This window comes from Camelus dromedarius, chromosome 7, assembly GCF_036321535.1.
Source record: "Camelus dromedarius isolate mCamDro1 chromosome 7, mCamDro1.pat, whole genome shotgun sequence".
NCBI classification, from domain to species: Eukaryota; Metazoa; Chordata; class Mammalia; order Artiodactyla; family Camelidae; genus Camelus; species Camelus dromedarius.
This window is the reverse complement of record NC_087442.1, coordinates 54,643,724-54,666,034: the sequence shown is the minus strand read 5'-3', so window position 1 is coordinate 54,666,034 and position 22,311 is coordinate 54,643,724. Positions and strand designations below refer to the sequence as shown.

The 22,311-nt window shown below is 39.4% G+C and overlaps 1 protein-coding gene across 1 annotated transcript in view; it reads left to right on the top strand.

Annotated features, from left to right (window-relative positions):
• Positions 1-432: 432 nt before the first annotated feature.
• SCIN (scinderin) overlaps positions 433-22,311 on the top strand; it is a 66,404-nt gene continuing 44,525 nt past the window's right edge. The window contains exons 1-3 of the mRNA XM_010979605.3: positions 433-731; positions 7,192-7,346; positions 11,457-11,618. Coding sequence (XP_010977907.2) covers positions 533-731; positions 7,192-7,346; positions 11,457-11,618 — 516 coding nt within the window. The 5' untranslated portion in view covers positions 433-532. The remainder of the gene's footprint in view (positions 732-7,191; positions 7,347-11,456; positions 11,619-22,311) is intronic.

The window sequence follows — 22,311 nt, the reverse complement described above, 5'->3', positions numbered from 1 at the left end:
CTTTCCAAGAAAACTGACATGCTGTTTCTCATGGCATTTTCAAATTGGGAAGATAAGACAGAGGAACTTTGGTCTTTGGGAATGGAGAGACTGGCTGACAAAATGATGGAGTTGACGATTATTACCTGGGCAGCCATTAAAAAAAAAAAAAAGATGCTCCAACCAGAGTTTTAATTGTTGATCTCTATCGGTTGCCAGGTAATAATGTCCTTCCTTGGAGGAGGAATTTCCAGGAGTTTCAGTAAGTTCCCTCAGGATCTCACGATTTCTGAAACCCCGATTCCCCTTGGGCTGCGCAGAAGCGCGTAGGAGGTGGGTACCAGGCGCTGCGCTCGGGCTGGGAAGGGATCGCCTACTCCGAAGCAACTCCTACCCGGGCACTTAGCCCCTCCCGTTTGGGGGCCCCGCCTCTCCGCGGAGCAAACCCTATAAAACCGCGGCGAACAGTGTTCTTCTCGCCGGTCTCGGTTCACTCTGACCCAAGGTCTGCGAGGTCTCGTACAAATTCCCCGAAGCATCGCGTGCCCTAGCCATGGCCCAGGCGCTGTACCACAAGGAATTCGCCCGCGCGGGCAAGCAGGCGGGGCTGCAGGTCTGGAGGATCGAGAAGCTGGAGCTGGTACCCGTGCCCGAGAACGTTTACGGCGACTTCTACGTCGGGGATGCCTACCTGGTACTCCACACGGCCAAGGCCAGCCGGGGCTTCACCTACCGCCTGCACTTCTGGCTGGGTAAGGAGCGGAGGGCCACACGCATACACGTTTTGAAGTCCCGACGTGCGCAGGTCGCGGAGGGGCGAGGCCGCAGGGGGCTGAGGTTTGCGGGCTCGCTGGGAGGGCGGTGCAGATCCGACCGGCGGGCAGCCTCGTTGCGGCGCCGCGGGCCGCCCCTTTGGGGCTGGGCACCTTCCCCCAGGCCGGAGCTCGCTCCTGCAAACGCGGCTGCGAACCCGGGGCGCAGGGAAGTCCTGAGAGTCTTACCCCACTGGCCTTTGTCGTGTCCATCTCCCCGGACTATGGGACTGGTTCCTCTAGCCTCTTCCCTATTCGCCTTCCAGTCTCCACACCCCACGCCCGCCCAGGGCCGCTGCGCGCCGCACCTTGGCGCTGGCCAAGTTCCTTTCACCTTCCTACAAGTTCAGTCCTGGTTTCTTTGACAGAGAGGAGATGAAGTCAAACAAGTTTGTGGGCATTCACCGCAGCTGGCGAGAAGCCTTGAAATTTTTTAAAAAAGTGTTTTTGCCCATGGGCATCTGCTTACATTTCTCTGTTAGTTGCGACGATTAGTGTTCTGGGCCGCTTTATATTGGGAGCCTGCCTGTTAGATTTGGCTAACAGAAATTCCCTGTGGATCAGGACGCTGGCAGCCTCGGATGGAAGCAGGAGAAAAAAGTACAGATATTGTCAATATAAGTAAACAGTTCTATATGGCATATTTTTGTATTTAGATGAACTACTTTATAATAATAATAATGGCTATTTTTAAATTTTATTATTGATCTAGTTGAACAAGGACACAGTTTGGAACAAAACGGCTCCTTCATCAGTAGTAATTATTTTGGGCTGCACCCGAGTCCGGCTCTCAGGACACTGGGTCTTGTGTGTTCCACTTTTTCCACCTTCTACTTTTACTCGTAAACATCCTGAGTGTCTAACCTCTCCCTGGGAGATCCAGTGCCAGTGGGCACACCCGGTCTAACAACATACTGACTATCCGAGCCTTACTGCCTGCTTTTAAAACTAGCTTGCCTCCCCTAGACTGGGTTTATTTTTAGTTTTATTCATAAGCTTATGGGGAAAACACACAAAATCACACACATACACATTTTGAAGTCCCTGAAAGTAATTTTTTCCCCCACTTAAAAGATTTTAAGAAACAAAATGGTAGGAAACATTGAGAAGTGATATTCTCAGTGTTAGGGAACACCTGGAGCAAATACTCCAAATGAGAAATACCCAGAGGGAGACAGGACTGTTTTCATTACGGCATTTGATACTGAAATGTTGTTCTTTCTTGCTTGAAGAGGCTGAGGCTGAATTCCAAATTCATTTTGTTTTCCTAGTGTAACATCACTACTCTCATTACCTGTTTATATTTTGTACCAAAATAGTCTGAAAGCTTAATGCATATTATGTTCATGAATGAATGATGCCACATAGAATAGTAATGTCCTCACCTTATCTTTCTATTCAGAACTTGGATCAGGAACGAGTAAAAGTGTCTGAAGTGCCACACTTGTTTCTTGGTGAATTAAAATGTGAAAAAACTTCATATCCTGCTATAGATTTTGACTTTGTCAAAGGACTGCAAGGGGGCTTTGAACAGAATTGTTTTAATTCTATAAGTTCTTTCTTATCCATATAAGCTCTTTAAGCACTGTGTTTTGTAGGGTTTACAGATTTAACTCTTAATTATTTTGTTTAGTGGTCACCAATTTCAAAAAAAATATAATAGAAAACACTTTGGGTAGAAACATTGTATGATCTTAAAGATCTACTAAAACTGAACTTAATAGTGTGTTAATTAATAGGTTAATTCAGTAGTTTTCAATGTGCCCAGCATTGTGTAAGGCATTTTTGCATGTGAATAATTTATAAACCTTCCTTAACAGTTTACAGTCTCAAAGGTGCAATAAAACAGACATTGATATAGCACAGGTAAAATGTGATAAGCACCATGAAAGAGATGCAAAGTGTCTGTGATTATGGGGAAGCAGAGAAGCCTTGATGGAAAAAGGGAGAATGAGGGTAATAGGGAAGGATCTTGTGCCAAGGGAAAACCATGGGAAACGTGGAAAAGTTTAGAGTGCAGTTGTCCGCAAGACCTTTGGATGGAATTCTTAGCAGCTCTTTCTACTTCAGTTCTCTGAAGCAAGCTGGATTTCACTCTAAATATTCTGCTCTAAGAACTAAATTTGGATGAGTTCATGAGGATTAATCAGAGGGACAGATTGAGAGAAAGTTCAAAGAGGGCCAGCCAGAAGTTCAAGGGAAAACAAAGTCTGACTAAAGGAAATCAATTGGAAGGAAGATGAAAGAGAATGAAGTTAAAATCATCCTAGAATGAGAAAAGGTGCATAGTGTAGAAATGACAAAACAGGCCAAGTAAAAGGTAGAAAGGGGAAACAAGAAATGGGACCTAAAAGAGGAGAACGGAGGAAGACATCTTTCCCTCAGTGTCTTTGCATAATCTCCTTGCAGATCTGATTCTTTCATTTTATTTTTTTTCTTTTATTCATTTTACAAAGTAAGAACTTGTTGCATAGAACTTAAAACTTGTTGCATTGGTCCTTCCTGAAAAACATTTCAGCTTTATATCTAACAGTTTCAATACACCTACCAACTAGTCTGTGCTGAACCCTATGCAAAGCACTGGGAACCCACAGAATTGGATTACAATATACAGCATATAATACAAGGAACTTATACAAGGGCTGGAGAGGATGCTGACAAACTGGATTTTTATACATTGCTTTGGGTGGGGGGATATAAAATGTATGACTATTTTGGAAGAGAGTTTATTACTTTCTTACTAAACTGAATGTGCAACTACCATATGACACAGAAATTGCACCGATGGGCATTTGTTCCAGAGAAATGAAATTTTATATTCATGCCAGAACCTGTATACATGAATGTCCATTGCAGCTTTATATGAATAAATAAAAACTTGAATCAGCCCAGATATCCTTCAACAGGTGACTGGTTAAGCAGGTGACACATCTACACCAAGGGATACTAATCAAGCAACAGAAAGCAACAAACTATCAATAAACACAACAACTCAAATAAATCCCTTAGGGAATTATTCTGAGTGAAAAAAAAAAGCCAAAATGTTCCATGCTATATGATTCCATTTATATAACGTTCATTGTTATCAGAGGTTAGAGATGAGATAGGGAGGGGGTGATGCAGGTGGGTGTAGTTATAAAAGGACAGCATAAGAGATTTCTTAGTGATGAAACTATATGGAATCTTGACTATGATAGTGGGTATATAAATTTACACATGTGATAAAATGTGTAGAATCAAATGTACACAAGTACAAGTAAATGAGTACAAGCAGACGAGTATACGTAAAATTGGGGAGATTTGAAAAACATAAATGCATTGTATCCATGTCAATATCGTGGTTGCGGCATTTTGTGCTGTCTTACACTTACGTGCTTATTCTGCAGTATGCTATGTAGTATACCAAACTATACGTATTCTAGTTTTACAAAATGTTGCATTGGAGGAAACTTGGTCTATTGATCTCTATGTCTGTCGTTCCACCACTATCATACTGTCTTAATGACTGAGGCTGTGTGGTAAACCTTAATATCAGACAGAGGTAGTCCTCCTACCTTATTTTTCTTTGTCAGGATTGTTTTACCTATTCCAAGGTGTGTGCCTTTTCATATAAATTTTATAACAAACTCATACAATCTGCAATAAACCTTGCTATGATTTTGATAGGAATAGCATTAAGCCTCTAGATGCGTTTGGGGAAAATTGACATCTTTATTATATTGTATACATAAATATATTATAATTTTTATTATATTGAGTCTTACAATCCATGAACACTATGTCTTCATATTTGTTAAGATTTTTTATTTTTTATCACCGTTTTGTAAGTTTTAGCATGTAGAGCATGTAACTGTTTTGTTAAATATATTACCTGAGTATTTCATTTTCTTTGGAGTGACTGTGAATGGTATTGCCTTTTTAATTTCAATTTCTGCGTGTTCATTGTTTCCATATAAAAATGAGACTGTTCTTTGTTACTGATTAATCTTTATCCTGCTATCTTGCTAAATGCACTTATTCTGAAGGTTTTTTGTAGATACCTTAGGATTTTCTATGTAGACCATCTTGTTACCTCTAAATAGAGATATTTTTTTCTTCCTTTCCAATCTTTATGTTTTTTATTTCTTTTTGAAACTTTTTTGCAGTGACTAGAACTTCCTGTGTTGTGCTGAGTAGGGGCACTTGCCTTGCTGATTTTAGGGGGAAAGCATTCTCTTTGATCATTAAGAGTTGTATTAGCTGTATGTTTTTTGTGGATGTTGTTTATCAAATTGAGGATTTTCCCCTGTATTCCTAAGTTGGTGAGAGTTTTTTTTTTTTTTTTTGTGAATGGATGTTCAACTAACTTAGTCATTAAACCTCCCTTTTTATCTGTGTTTCATATATATAATAATCACATCCTCCAAATAATCTTAGGAAGTTTACAGGATATATACAAATACAACAAGGTAACAATATAAAATAACACAAAACAACATATTAATACTGAAGACATTGGGGAAATCAACATGGGGAAAATAAATGAAGTTGTAGGCCGAACTCATATAGAAAGTTCATAAGTTATTGAACACTTACTAGAATTTCATCATGATACAACTGAATTTGATTCTAGTTTTCACAGTCAAGAGCTAGTATTGGCTTCATTAAGACCTTTCAACCTCTTTAGAGCAAGGACTTTGGTTAATTCATACTGACATTCCCTGGCCTAGCACAAAAACATAAGCATCAAAATGATAGCATACTTTAATTAACTTACTTCTAGTTCATTCATTAATTGCATGCCTGTTCATTTGCATCTACCTAAAGAGATTCACATTTCAACTCGTACTCAAGTAAGAATGTTTATATCAAAAATGTCATCCTTAACACCTTTCATATTAACCTTGATTTAAATTTCCCTCTTAAAGCATCTCTGTACAAATCTCCATCTTTGCCTTTATTAGTAATCTCATTTATGGATGGGAAAGTAGACAGAAGAATGACACCAGAGCCCCTTCAGACTGCAAAATTGCATGTGTTTTTCACATCTGTTGAATCATTTCCTTTGACCACAAGTTCGCAAAACTGATATCATGTCAAATACTCTTCTAGCTACTGAATTTATTGCTGAGAACACACTTGCTACGCAGGTCCCCTTTGAGAGTAAGAGAGGAGTTGTAAATAAATCCAATATGTTCTTTAATACATCTGACTGGTTTTCTTTCTTCAACTTTAACGGATACTCTTAATTGAGGTTCCAGGTGAACTATAGTTATGGTTACGGCTTCTAAACATTTATGCATCAGTCATCCTTAGAGGAAAAGAACATATGTCAATTTCTGCAAAATTTTACTGCTAATGAGAGTCTGAGTACAAAAAATACCTACTAGTGTTATGGTTTCTAAGAGCCTGTACTTCAAAGTCACAGAAACCTGTCTCTGGGTAATGTTCCACCAAAGGCCAAGTTTATGGCCTCAGGGAAGTTACCCAGCCTGTCTAAGCCTCTGCTGTAACATGGAAGGAAATAGCTTCTGCTGCATTAGGTCACCTGAAGATTAAGTGAGGTCATCCACATGAAACACTGGCACATTGTCTGGCCCGTAGCAGACATAGAAATAGACATTATTATTTCTAGAATCATTAATGATTTTCACACAGGTCAGAGGTAGTAAAAGTTTAAAAATGTCTTATAAATTTTGAGGTTCCCACAGGACTGTCCTGGCTCTGATCTTCGTGTACATTGAAGACACTGGGTCTTAAGAATTGATGTTCCAGCCACAACCACTGTGAGGTTGCCTGGATGGGATCTGTATTCAAATTGTGAAAATTAAATGTGTATTGTGTGTTAACTTCCTGGGGGTAATCCTGTATGCATTAACATTCAAAAGATGTAGCATGCAGGTTCCTTTACTCGCCCCTTTTCCTTCAGAGAATATTACCTTATATCAGTGAGATAGTGAAGTGGGGACACTGGGATTCAAAAATAGGGGTAAGGTCTAGATACATTTATTTTCCCATTCTCAGGAGTGTTGTTTAGCTCTGGCCTATGGTGTTTGTATTCCTTGCAGATATTAACATATTCATTTATTGGAAACCTAGAGATTAATGCTGATAATGGCTAAAAAAATTGAAAAATATTTTCATATCTTCCTGAACCTATTCAGACAGTTTTATTTCTTTTAAAATTAAAAAAAAAAAAAAAAGAGAGAGAGAGAATTGGAAAGCAGGAGCAAAACAATTCTTTTATTTATTAGCAAAATAATGTTTTATGTTACACCATTTCTGCTAAAAGATTGCTCTGTTGAAGATGAGTAATTCATATATATCAATTTATTGTGTTGGTATATAATTCAAAGTCTGAATTTCTTCATACTAGAAGATTTACCTTACTCCTTTCCCTTGCTTTCATTTGCTATTTCAGGGAAGGAGTGCTCTCAGGATGAAAGTACAGCTGCTGCCATCTTTACTGTTCAGATGGATGACTATTTGGGTGGCGAGCCAGTACAGAACAGAGAACTTCAAGGCTACGAGTCCACTGATTTTGTTGGCTATTTCAAAGGAGGTCTGAAGTATAAGGTAAGCAGCTCTCTGCAACCGTTTTATGACCCCCTTTCTCTTCCGATCCCCCTACACTTCACATATTTATAGAAGGATAGTTCATAGAAGACAGGGCTTTCGGTTTGGTTTTGTTTTTGTTTTAATCTGCTATATTCATTGATACATCCCCAGGACTTTCTAGACACACAACAGGGGCTCAATAAATGTTTGTTGAATATATGATATAATATGTAAAATAGACTTAGTTTCATTTGATAGATTAGTTTTTAATAAAGTTAAGTAAATACAGGCAACTTGGGCATTAATAATTTTTTTGGTTATTCTAAAGAATCTCTTAATTTGCTGCAAATAACCCACAACTTGGGAATTTCAATTGTTTTGGAATATATTAATCCAGTACTTATAACAATTATAACTTCAGTTAATACAAAGAACTGTACACACATTTCCCAAATAATGTGGTCTGATATTGGAAATGATACAAATGAAACTATTGAGTTGAACATATGTGTGATTCAGCCTCACAGACTCAAATATACACACACTGGCATACACACACACACACACACACACACATACACACAGAGTTTATCTGTTTTGGCCTGAAGCTCTAATCATCAAATGGCTTTGCTTCTCAAACAAATGAAAAACCCAAATAGTTAAATAGTTCTATCCTTTGAAGGCAACCTTCAGTAAAGGGTAGCTTTTTTCTGGAATACTCTCAGTGACCTTTATAGACTGGCCATCCTTCAGTATCCCCTCTGCCCCCAGGAGTGTTCAGTTAAAGTGTGAGGGATACCTTCCCTAGACAGACACTTCAGAAACAACTTTTTTCAAAATCAAACGTGCTTCCACAGGGGTTCTGCGGACCCTACCACCCAACCCCTCCAGCATATTAACCCAGTAGAGACTCAAAATCTCAGAACTAAACTAGAACTCTGAATATATACTAGATTTGCCTACTGTGATGCTAGGGTTTATTTCTACTCTTTCCTGATCAGAGTCTTAGTTGAATATTTTGTGATGCTGTTGAGATCAGGACAAAACACTTACCAGTTCTTTTCTCTCTTGAAGTCATTTTTTGACTCTAGACTAGGAGCCACCCTACATATGAAACTCGTCCCTCTTATTTTATTTAATTCACACGAGTTACTACAGTTTGTCAAATGCTCCTGAAACATCCTTCATGGCAGTGCACCTAACATTGTGAATAAGCCGGGACTTGTCGTTACTAAAAGCACATACTGTGCTGTCATCCTGGCTATGAACCCATTTCTGCCACATGTGACTGGTTTGCCTCCAGGCGAGTACACAAGCTTTTTGGGCTCAGTTTCCTCACAGGTGCGGTGGGTATAACAACCGCCTCCTTGTAGAGGTGTTGTGAGGCTTGAGGATTAAATTATAATAAATTATAATAAAATAACTACAATAAAAATACCTATTTTGTAGTACATATGCAGTCATTTGGGACTTAGGCTATTATTAATTCTTCTGGGTTAATAAAGCAGGACTTCTGAAATCAAACTTCTGGGCACATATTTAAAAGTGGACCTGATAAGAGTAATTTTAGAATTATTGGATAATTCCCTTCAAATTATCAACTTTCAAACCACCACAAATCAGCCTTTTTTAGAAAGAGGATGTTTGCACATGGAGGTCAAATTTATCAGCCAAAAAAATCAGTTTACTATCTTATCGTTAGTGGCCTTGAGCGGATGACAGTGTGTGCAGATGCACCAGTACTTCATAGGAAATGTGGAAGCAGAGATCATTAACACCCAGAAGAGCAAAGACTGATGTTATATTTCAGTTCTTGCTTAATGTACTAAGTCATCCCCACATCTGATCTCGTGTAAGCCAAACACCAGCTCTGTATGCAGGTTCTATGATTATCATCCTATTAAGATAAGTAAATGGAAGCTTAGAGAGTCAATGGAACTTGCCAAGGTCTCCCAGCTGTTAAGTGACGGGGTGACCATCTGACTCCAGCACCTGAGCTGCTGACCATGATCCTATGATTCTCAAGGCAAGTAAAGTTTCAAATGTGAGGATGAATTCTGTATTTAACATTACTCTATGAAAAGGATATTGTGTTGATTTAGAATGCCAGAACTTGGCGAAGCCTACCATTACCAAGCCAGCAACAACCAAATTTAGTTGCCAGGTGTAATGTAAAGACAGAACTGGGAAACATTCAAACCATCTTCCCATCTCATTTAGTTGACTTGAGGTTTTTCACTCTGTGAGGTTTTATAGGAAGTTGGGGAAGGGTTTTAGAGGACTTACCACAACTTCCTTATTTTAAATCCTGGGCTAAGCTCAGCTTTCCCAAGCTCAACAAGACCCAGCCCTCAGCCGTGATTATAAATAGGGACGGGCAGGCATCTGTCAGCCAGTAAAAGTGTATTTATGGTGCCCTTGATTGGAGAATCTTCCACCTGGTTTTCATTCTGTAGGATAGATGGAAAGAGGCAGGGAGTTTCTAGGGTTAATTTAAACAGTATTCACAGAGGAACGACTTACTGTCTGATGGGGACATATATGAAACAAAGTTTTTCTTTTGTGCATTTTGGCATTAAATATTACAGACAAATTAATTTTTAAAATACTATTAAATGCTCATACTACATGGTACTCTGATACTTCACTATATGAAATTAGCCTAAATGTTTTATATATATATATAATAAAAAATATGTATTATGTATTATATATATAGCTCCTCAGTCTAAGTCAACTCTATGCTTTATAACTTTTTCTTCAGACCACGGTGTTCTTAGGCTGTTTTCTTAATCAGATCACAGTGTACTTCTTATTTAAAAAAAAAATTGAAATGGCCAAGAACAGTAGTATATAGACGGAAAATTTGTATTTATTTTTATTGTATAATGCTGAGTTTGTGCAGTCAGAAATATGGCAACCTGTGTAAAATTATGAACTGGGAAATTATTATATATTTCTAAAAACTTGTGGTTATAATTGTCCTCAAGTCAGCATTTAGCCTATACCAATAAAACCTTTTTACTCATGAGGGCCTTTTCTTGGAGAAGGGAGGCGATCTAAACTCAGTGGAAATGTAAAGAATGTGTTAATGATTGCTACATGGGCAGCCTGACTTCTTTCTTTGCATTTATTGTATATGTTTCTGTAACTTGAGAGCTGGGTTATTTTACAGGTTTCGTATGCTGCTAACTTGCTTAGAGTTTCGTATGCTGCTAACTTGCTTATTGCGGGAGACCTTTGATCAATAAATAAGAGATCTATTTACACCACATCTTTATTATTCACATTACCTAGTGATTAATTGTGAAAGTAAACCAAGATTATCTACCATTTAATTAGCGGGGAAAAAAGGTAAAAGCCTATTTCAAATAATGCAAGAAGTTAAATATACTTGATACAGTCAATTTTTTTTCTTCAGCATTTCTGAGTTCAATGTGATTGTACTTTATTTGGGGATATGCAACCAAATTTAGAGTATAAATATTTAGGCCTGGCAAATTTTGTAAACCCCTTTTACTTACATACATACAGACAGACAGACAGAAAGACAGAAAGACAGACAGACAGACAGACAGGTGAGTTTTTAATGTAAAAACCACACCATGATTAGGAGCAGCCCATACCATATGCAGGCTCTCAGCTCCCCTTCTCGGTCCTAAGGCTGTTGAGGGTGTGAGTTTCGGCTGCCCGGTTCTGAGCCCTCCTTGGCTGTACTTGTGACTCCCCTGTAACCCCCTGTCACCCTCTTGTCTGAAGTCCTTGTCTGCCTTCTCCCTCAGTGGTCGAGAATCATTAGTTCCCAAAGGACAGGAGCTACAACTCTTTTTTGTTTATGTCGCACGTTTTACACACTGAAGTCTCTCAATACATTTTTGCAATCTTAAACTGAATAGTTAAAATAGACAGGACAAAGAGCCTAAAACAACACAGGACAAATCGGGAACCTGTTGATTTGCCGGGAACTTCTCTTCTGCATGTTTCATTTCCCACGTGCACTTAGGTAGCTATTTTATCTCGGCCCAGCAGGCCGTTTTGGCAACAGCACCTGTGGTTTTAGAAGCTTCTGTGTCTAGTCTGAAGCCTCATCCATTTTGTTTCGTTTTCTGTCTTCCTCCCACTCATCAGGCTGGAGGTGTGGCGTCGGGACTGAATCACGTTCTCACTAACGACCTGACTGCGCAGAAGCTCCTGCATGTGAAGGGCCGGAGAGTGGTCAGGGCCACGGAAGTTCCCTTAAGCTGGGACAGTTTCAACAGGGGTGACTGCTTCATCATTGACCTTGGCTCTGTAAGTTTTATACACACATGGAGACCCCTAGAGGAAAGTAAACTGCCTTCAGTTCAAATCAGATGCACGCATCACGGAAGACAATCACTTTTCTACACGCTAGAAAGAGGTCACGTCTATGTATGTGAGAGGCAATCACACCGTATGAATAATTGGCAAGGAATTAAATGACACATAAAGTAGGACTTTGAAGTTTTTATTTTCTTTGATAGGTTTAGAATGGAATCATGATTTAGTTCTTCCTACTATAGAACAGAAATTGAATAATTTTTCATAATTTCCCCCTTCTCCCTGAACAGAGCTTCCTCCAATTATTTTTGTCCATAAAGTATGTGTGGGAAAACATTGCACAAGGGGGAAATTGATTCCCCCAGGAAGCAAAGATTCTGGAATTTTAAATGGACGTAGGCTGAGTCTAAACAGCCTGCCTGAAGAATTTGGGGAAGATATTTGAACAAATATTAATTTTTTCCCTTTCATCCACACACACCATATTATTCCACACTTTTTAATTCTCACAGAATTATTAGAAGGAAAGGCACAAGTGCAAATAACGAGTCTCGTCTTAATGGTATGGGCAGCATCTGATTTATGTTTTCTCCCAAGAAAAGAGGCCTCTCTAATGTCAGGTATACTTATTATTCTTGTCATGACGAAGAAGTATTATTGCAAGGTCTTGTGCTAGACTCTAGCAGGTAGGATTTAAGTTGTGTCTTTAACACTTTGTAAGGATGTAAAAGCATGGAAATCCTGCATGCAAAGATAGAGAAGGCAAGGACTCACAGAGCACGATTATGATGTCCTTCTTCTCCGGCTTGTCATTCTCATCACACCACTTCCACCAGCATTCTAATTGCCACCCCTCACACTTCTGGGTCAGCGTTGTTCAGGGACTTGACCTGACCTGTGTTACATCAGTCAGCATGAGGCTTGGGCTGCCTGGAGAACTTACTTAAGGTTGCACAGCTAGTAAGTGGTGAAGTCAGGATTACACCCTATGGATGTCACATTCCCACCTAAGCATTTTACTGCCTCCCTGCGGGCAGTATTTTGGGAAAGAGTGTCAGATGGAGGCCACGTTTATTCCTTATGTATAGAGAAGGGACACTGAGGGTTTGGAAAATGGAGCTCCACAATCAAGGTTCTGTTTGAACAATATTAATTTAGCAACAGCACAGAGATTAAATATGCTAAGGTTAGGAATGGTTTGGAAAATGACCCAAGCTAGAAACGTCACTGGTTTCTCTAAGTTAGGGTACACCTCTGGTTTTATTACTGCTGATGAATAATCTGACTGTCTTGGATGACACCAGCTTGTGTGCACAGTTGAGAGCATAACGTTAATGCCCCAAATACAATTCCCAGTGTCACACTTAGACATCCCAAAATGGCAGTGGTCTTGCCCTGCGTCTTGCAATGAATTTCATGGAAATGTCCTTTTGAATTAGAAATACTAACCTGCTCCCCTAAACAGGCTTAAGTCCCTGACTTAGAGATCTAGGCAGAAAGCAGATGCTGTCCTATCCCTCCGTTTCCCTACAACCAGAACCATGACTTACCCAGATAGATAATCAAGTATATGAAGCCGCACGGTTGCAGAAGCAGTTACTGCAGTCTCTCAGAGCCTTGCACGGTAATTGTCTTTCTCAAACACTTACAGTATAGCCCTTTATGCCTGTGTAATTTATAAACTATCTTTACACACAATGTAGTACTTTTCATGGAAAAAGGAGACCTCAGTTTTCATCCAAGTTTAGTGTAACCTCAGGTTCTCATCTCTAAAAGTCAGGTATTTGATTAGATATTCTCTGGGGCCCCTAAACAAGAGAGACACTTCCCACTGCTAATGTGATTCATCACTGCCATTCCTGGAAAATATTTCTTTTTGGAAAAACATCTATTAATGTGTAATGTAAATGCTCTACAAATGCAATTTAGTTGTCATGAACAATGCCCTGTTCAACTTTCCAACTATCTACCCTTTGATCTTGAGCAAGTCATTAACCTCTCAGAGCCTTTCGAGCCTTAACTGCCTTGGTTTTTTGTTTTGTTTTTATCTTAACTCTGGTTCTTGAGACACTACGGACCTCAGCTGGCTGTGATTCAGTCCCATCTGACACACAGTCACATCTGGAAACGGCAATGATCATCCAGTTCCACAGGAGGGAAAAAGCCTTAGGAGGTGTGAACAGGTCACTGGCGTCAGCGCAGGTTGAGTGGTGACCTGGGGTCGGACCGGGGTTTTTCTGTTTATTCCTGGTTCACATCCTTTTAACTCCACTAGGTGAACTTGGTAGCGTAGAAGATGGTATGGCTCTGTAACAGTGTCTTTCAGCAGTTTCAGAATCGATTATGTCTGATCTGGCTTACAGTCTACTGAAAGTGGTATTATTATTACTGTTGAAGTGATTTATTATTTTTTTGAGCAAGTACTGAGTTTCCACAACGGGCTAGACAGTTGAATGTGGTGGTAGATCGCTTGCAGTGCTAGTAGCATATGCTCTCTTCCCGCAGGTAATATCTACCCATAGGACTGTGACCCACAAATCCAGGCTCATACAATAGGGACAGAGCATCTATTATAAGGCTCAAGGACGTGAACCTGTTCAATAGTAAATTTTCTTTATTCTATGTCGTTAATTATCTTTAATGACTTTCAGGTTGTCTTTTGCTCATGTGCCTGGTTAGGGATATTGGAATAGTATTGTTACAGAGACACTTGAAGCGGATGATCTTTCATATTGTTGAAATTTCCCACACCCTAAAGGGATAGCATGGCAGGACTTAAGCCCTGGATTCCTGAATACATTAGAGCAAATACCCATGTGACCTGTGTTTATGTTACTAACCTTTAACCAGTTGGTATGTCGCCAAAAGTTTCTAGATGGTGATAAGATCTTGCAGTTACCTTGGGAACTTTATTTTTGGGGTGTGTCACAGTAAAGAAGAATGGAGTCAAAATTTTCTTTACCATAGTATTTTAATAGCAGTTACTGAGTTAATTATTTCATGATCACTTTCTGCTTAGAGGGCACGAAGGGAAGCCAGTGTCACTTCTTCAAGTTTGTTTTATTACCCAGGTATGGAAAAGGTAGGTTAGACATCTACAGGTGTCACCCAGCTAAAGGCAGCTGACCAACACTAAGGTGACGGGTGTAGCCTAAATCCCGTATCTTGATTGTGTTTGAGAGAAGTGAGCTTTGTGGGGTAAACAGTCCCTTTGTGAAGATGATACACCAAATGGCTTAGAGACATTTGCTGTGATAGGATCTTAGACTACAGCAAATACTCCCTAGACGTGACAATGCAACTGCTTCAGTCTCAAGCACGGGGTTGTTAAATTACTCACTTACTCATTTTGAAAGTGAAGAAAATCATCAACATTCTTGAGGGTAATTTGCATAAATTGTCTTATATTTCATGTGTTTTCAGAAAATAATAAGGGACATTGCTAGATTTCAGCAATTTGGAATTTACTGGATCATTGGAACTAGGCTTTTGAGCTATATATTTTAATGTTGGTGAATTTATAAATCATTACTTTCCCATTATTTTTAAAGACATGAGGTATTTGTGAAATCAACTAATAAGATCACATTTAAATATATTGCCACAAAGCATCAGTAACTCCAGAATATGAATGATAATGAAAAAAAGCCCATATTCTCAGTTTGGGGTCTGGAGTTAACTCTTTTAGAAATATATGTCAGAGCCATCCACTGGTGGAGATTTAGATTTCACAGGGGTAGGAGTCTGTGGTGAGTGATTAATCGTGATGTTCTGCATGGTCTCTTTCCTCGCTAACTTGTTTGGTCAGTTTTACAGCATTGCTCTACTGCCTTGGCTATCTGTAATCTGTCATGTCCTCTCTCGTGGTCAGTCATGCTGCTTTGAAACGGCAGCCTACACTTCCTCATCGACCAGTTGGCCTTCAACCCACTTCTTTGGACTTTGACTCCCATCATTTCTTTCAAACTGTTCTTCCTATGAGCATCGTTGCCTTCTGCTAGATCAGTGGACACTTTGATCATTTTCCACTTGACCTCTGTGCTACAGTTGACTCTTGATTACTCCCTTCTCCTTCAGTCTCACTCCTTTTCTGGCTTCCTGTTTCTCCTCCCTTTCAAACCACTTTTTCTCATTCTTCTTCACTTGGTCTGCCCACCTCTCTAAGGATTCTACTTTTGATCGTTGTCTTTTCTTTATGGATTCCTCCTGCTTAAACTCGTCTTCACCCAAAGCTTCAACTGCTCACCCACTGGTAAGTCTCAGTGTTACAGTCTAGCTCAGAACTCTTGCCTGAGCTCTTAGTCAGTATTTCAGACTGCCTCCAAGGTAGTTATGCTTGTGTGTGTATCATGAGAACCTCAGATTCAACAAGTCTCAACACAGAACTCATCAACTTCACCCTCTCTTTCCCAAAAGATTTCTCCTCTTACTGTCCTTTCCTTGTGAATAGAACCGTTGATCACTCAGGCCCTCAAACCCCACATCTGGGAGTCATCCTGACAGCTTGTCCCAAGTGCTGCCCATTCAGCTGGTCACTGTCCCCGTCTGTTCTACCTCCTAGTGTCTCCTGAATCCTTCCTGTCCTCTTCAACAGCACAATACTGTCTCAGGGCCCTGTGCCTCACACTTCCCTTCAAGACGCCACGCTTTTGCTTTTTTGCACTTTTTTTTTTTAGCTGAGAGTACTCTCCTTTTCTGTGTCACCTTTCTCTGGCAAGCATACCATATCATCTCATCCTCAAATTCAACTCAGATGTGCCTTCTTTATAATGTGTTCCCCGACGCCCCTTCTCTCCTTGCCCTGTTCCATGTCTCACCCTGAAGAGCTGGGCAGGTCCTTCACTTTCCTATCATGGTGTGGAGACTTGTCTCTCAGCACTTTCCGCACTGCCTGTTCATCCACTTCTTGACCTCCCTCCCTCATTTTTTTTCCTAGTATTAGGCACAGAACTTAGACTCACTTGACAAAGTTTCAGCAAATGTATATCTGTCCGATATAAAGCATGCAGTCTCACGCAGTCATGTGTATAGAGATGCAATTTTTTCACCTATAATTCAATCTGTTTATCAAATTTCTTCTATTTCCCCAGGAAAGTTAATAATAAAATAATCTTGCCTTATGAAGGTAGATTTTGTTTGTCATTAAAGCAAATCAAGCTTACACCATTCATCCCTTTTTCCATCCCAGGAGATGCATCTGTAGTATTATGGCGTGGGAGAGGGGACGGGTTTAAGAATGGAAGTGTGAGTCTGGTTTGCAGCATGCAGCCTCCTTCCTCTCTAACGTTCATTGAGGCGAAGTCACTTCATTCATTCTTGAGCTTTGGGCTTTGTCCTCTGTCCCATGACAGTTGCTGGAAAATATCCATAGCTTCACTTTGGTCTTCTGAGATGCCCATATGTCTGCACCCATGTTTCTGCTTCAAGACCCTTGCTGGTTCTGTTAACCTCTACTGCACCCCTCTCAGGAACTCTGCTCTGTTTTTCCCACATCACACTGGAGTTGTGGGGACACTGTACCCAGATGGTACCAGCACCCATTACTCCAACTGCCTAGTCACTGCCCAGAGTTGTTTGTGCTCCAATGCTCAGGATCATGGATGAATGTATGACAAATAGGTAGAAGTTTACCAAACTCTTCTCACAGACTCATTCAATCTGATCAAGTTTCCTAGTTCCCTGGTAATCACCTACTTTTTCTGGACCTAACTAGTCTTAACACTGTTTCACACTGTTGCCTACTCTGTGCTTCCTGCAATATACTCTGCCCTTAAGGTCGAGACTTTTGGTTGTTGAAATGCAAAACCAGCTTTCTAGACTGCATCCTCACTCCTCTCCCCAAAAGACGTAACTCTGGCAAAATCAAGGTTCTTTTAAATTAAAGCTATGTTGGCTTTCAGACTTGGTCTCTACTGTTACTTAAAAAGGCTTACTTTAAACTAAAAACTGAGCAAAATCTTCTCTGTTTTAGATAACTTATCCTTGCCCCAAAGTAATGCATTCCATTAGATTTATTGGAGAGAGCCTTCAGGCAACAAGAAAAGATAATGAGAAAGATAAGCCTAATTTTCAATCTCTAAAATTTACCTTAAAATGAAAGTGTGGGTGAATGGCATTTCATTTGTGCTTAGTGTGTGCTGGACGCATGGAGTATAAGGATGAAAACCAGATAGCCTTCGACCTCTAGGCACTGTGAAGCGGTGAGAACACAGATGCATACACCAGGCGGAGTTTGACAGGTAGAACGTGAGAGATGCTGGAATGGAACTGCACACACGTTGTAACCGGAGAACGGACGAGGGCACTAGGAAGACAACTCTCATCGTGTTCGGATTTATACTTGAATTCTCTATCATGGTTTCATATTAGAATCATTTAGAAGAGGTTTTAAAAATACTGGTGCCTTGATTTGACTCTTGAAGATTCTGATTTTAAGCTTTTGGGATGGAACTTTGAGGTAGATTGTTTTTAAACCCCACCCCCAGGCTGTTACATTGTACAGTGACTGTTGAGGACCATTTCAGGATGGGAAATGTCTAAAGGTGCTGGAAAATTTAGGGTCATATGTCTGAAGTACCAGTTAAGTCAGTAAAAAATAGTTGAGTCACCAGTTTATGTGGCTGGCAGAAATTATTTTTTGATAAAATGTGACTGTAAAACGTCCTTGCTTTGCCAAATACTTTGATTATATAGGGAGCACAATTTCATCTTCTCTTGCTACCAAAGGAGTGCTCCAGAAGCCATCACCTGGACCCAGTAAGTCATTGCCACAGCCAAGCTGGAACTGTCCGAGTCATTTCCCCCTTTCCTAGTCCTCCAGTATCCGTCCAAAGGCATTGTTTACCAACCCTGTAGGCTCTAACCTTCTAAATATCCCTCTGTCTTCTCTGCTTCTCCATCACCACTGCTCTGCCCTACCGCACATGCGATTCCTCCCTTTCTGTGCCAAGCCTTCAGTGACCTTCCACGCTCACTGTGTTCGTCTTCCATCCTTCAGTCAGAGATGTTTTTTAAAACACGTGTATGTGTCATTGAAGGATGTTGAGTTGGCTTGGCTTTAAACAGCAATGAAATAGAATATAAATAAACATTTGTGTATCCAAAAGCTAAAAAAAAGAGTCATGTTTTAAAGTTAAAAAAAGTGGACTCCTGGAAGTATCACACAAGTCATCATTTTTTAAGCAGTGCTGAAAGAACCTCCACCCAAAGGGATCTCTGAATAAACTTCTATGTTTAGTTAACTAGATCTAAAACTAAACAGAGTAAAAATAAAGCCAACAGAAGCAAGGGAGGGGAGGAGGTCTGCCCCTCCTCCTTTTGTAAACTTAGGTGTATTTAGAATAAATAACTTAGAAAAGGACAGAAGAGGAGCAAGTCCACACTGAATTCTTTGTACATGTTATGTATGAGCCAGCATCACATGGCTGTTGGGGGCTTGCCTTTAAACTCAGCTTCTGAAATCTTGCTTCCCTTCGAGGGCATTGTTGACTGTTGTTTTTTTCTGTTCTTATTTCCTGTCCCCAAATGAAGTTTGGCTGTACTTTGATGTTTTACTGGTTAACTCTGACCATGTAGTTTAAAGGAAATTTTAGAAATCTCTGGTTTGCCCAGTGTGGTTGTTTCTATAAATATCACTTGCTTGCTTTTATTTCTTGTTACTAGTGGTCCAAACTAATTGCCAGTAATGGATTGTCTTTACTCCCTTATTTCTTCCTTTTCCAACTATCCAGAGTAATTTTGTTTTCCTTTAATAGTTTATATATTGAGTTAATTATAGTGTCACAGACTTCTACCAGAGGGTGTTCATGGGCATTATGCATATCAGCAAATTTTGGCCGAAATTTAAGTGGACGTTTTCTGAATTGAATGGGTGCTTCTGTGTTTACAGGGGGGTTTTATATATCCTTTCCCCAAAGAAATATAACATATAGTGTTGAGTTGTTAAATTCCTTAGGCTCTTGGATGGTAAAATAGTTGCTTCTGAAACCATGTTTTCTTTACAACTTTCAGTGTCTATTACACATAAACCAGATTTACAAAGCGTTTTTCATCTAAATCAAGTTAAAGTATTACAAGTAAAACAATAAAACCTTTTCTGTTGTAATTTAATACATATAAATCTATCAGCTTTTTCAGCTCTATGCAGAATTTCTTTATTTTAGCCCGCTCCCTTTAAAAAACAGTAAAGTTGAATTACAGGAGAGTTTTTCAAGCATAGGGCCAACCGAGTACAAAGTTTCCTTGTGCACAGAGTGGTGAAGTAGTCTTAACCAACTACCTCTAAACAGAGCAAGTGTTGGGCTTGTACAGTTTATTAATAGTACTATACAAACTAATTTCATCCTGGTAGAGCACTGTTAAAATGAGATGTCTTAAAGACATCGTCTACATGTGATGGTATATAAATGGCTCAAATTAAATGAATTGCTCAAATTCTGTTTAAAATTTTAAAGCATGTTTTAATGTGCTGCTGCCATAATCAAACTGTTTGCATAAAAAGTTAATTAGCATTGAATGAAACAGGTTTTTAAATTAACTTTTAAACAGTTCTGGCTTTTAGTAATTTAAAATTAAAGTCCATATTTTATCTTTTTTCCTATCTGAGTGAAACACTGAAAATTCTAGTGCATAAGATACTATATATCACTTATAGAAATATTAGCATAAAATAAGGTGAAAGTAATGAGTAAGCATAACACAAAACATTCATTTTCATGCTCAATAAGAAATTTTTTGTAACACTCTCTTTAGTGATTTAGTCATCTTTTAGTTAAAAGGAAAATTTCACTTTTAAAAGTTTTATTATTTTTATAAGTATTTACTGGGTATGTTTTTGCTACTTTACAGATTGAAATTGTGGTCTCTAAGCAATGGTGAGGAATATTTTCTACAATAAATTTATTTGTGAATTGATACTGCACATAAAAACTCCCAACCCAAAGTAATATCGTAGAAAATATTTTGGGACCCAAAGAATATTATAAAATTCTATGTTGAATAGTAATTATGTTCATAAAATTATCATTATCCATAATTCATTTTTAAACACCTTTTACCAGGCTTCCATAATGCTTTACAGGTGCTAATAAAATTTAGCGTGATTTTATATAATCTCTCTGAAGTAGGTGAGAGGTCGTTCATACAACTAAGGTAGGGAGACTCTAAACATCTGTCAGATGAAAATAAAAATACGGAGCAAGCCAGTAATAAAAGCTGCTGACAAGTCTGAGAAATCTAGAGAGCTAATTTTGGATCCACATCCTGTATTTCACTGTAGTGCAATATTGGCTTTCTCAGACCAACTAAGAAAAGAATTGTTTGCACAATATCATGGAATAAAGTAAAAAAGCAATCTAAGCTCAGAGCCTAAGTGTACTAGCAGAGGAGCAGGCTTGGCTGAAGTGGGTAATTAGAAGTTACAGCGTCCCTGTAACACCTGTCGTGTACAGTGTGCGCCCAGAGACCAGCAGGGGTTCTCAGATGGTTTAATGTTTAGAATCATCTGGGGAGAGTTCAATGAACACGGCTGCCCAGAACACACCCAAGAGTCCCTAAGGGTAGCCTCAGGTGTCTGTATTTTTAAAAGTCACCCCCCTGCTCCCCCACCTGATTTTAATGCTCAGTGATTAGGCATTGGGTGATCATTGGGAACCAGTTGTTTTCACACTTTCTAACAGCTAACCTGGGCCTGGTCTTCAGACTTGCCTCCAAATGTGAGCCTTGTAGTCAGATGCCCAGCTGCAGAAAAGAGCTTAGAGAGGAAACCATAGCAACACATAATTCTCTCAAAGGCAGGAAAGAAACACCCCTTGACCACACTGAATAACTAAGTCCTTTTTATTTTATTTCTTATAAAGGCTTGAATTCTGAAAACTTGTATTTTGCTCTTAAAGAGGAATATGCAATAGGTCGGTCAGGAACAAGGGGATACGAGAGGTCAGAGAAACTGCCCCAGGCTTCTGTGCTTCAAAGTTGTGCCTCCAGGACCTGCCCACTGTCATGCAATCGATTAACTATTTTTGAATGAAGAAATGACTCTGGACTGAGAATGTCTTATAATCAGAGGAAAGAGCCGGACTCTCTGAATTTTGGGGTGCTCTTTTATTTTGCTGTTATTGATTTATTTCCCCTTTTAAAAAGTGCAAACACAAGGTCACATAGCCAGTAAGTGGCTGCCGGTCTGTCTCCTTCACACTTAACCACGATGTCCCCGCCTCTCCAGATGGACCAGATACAGATGTGTGGAAATGTTTTGAAAACCAAGTGTAGAGCTGGCAGTATTAGCGTTGTTGTCTGCATGTCAGTCTCTCCTTGTTAGTTTTCCCTCATTTGTCTTTCTGTTCCCAGCGCCTAGCTCATAATAGGCACCTAGTAAAAGTGAGTTACGTTTGGAAAAAAAAAAGAAAAAACACTGATTTAGATATAGTAAAAACTGAAGGCTTTCTTTCTGCAAATACGTGCACCTCCCCATGCATTAAAACTGTGTATCTTGAAAAATCTTTTAATGCAGAAAAGGCAGAAACAGAGCTTATATTTTTGTTTCTACTTAAAGGGGAACTGTATTGTTCTGTGGCTTTCCTTTATTCTTTATGATATTTCTATGTCAGTATTTAAGCATCTTCCTCAATTTGTAACCACCGAAGAATCGTCTGCAGTGCACAAATAAGGACATATATGTGGCCAT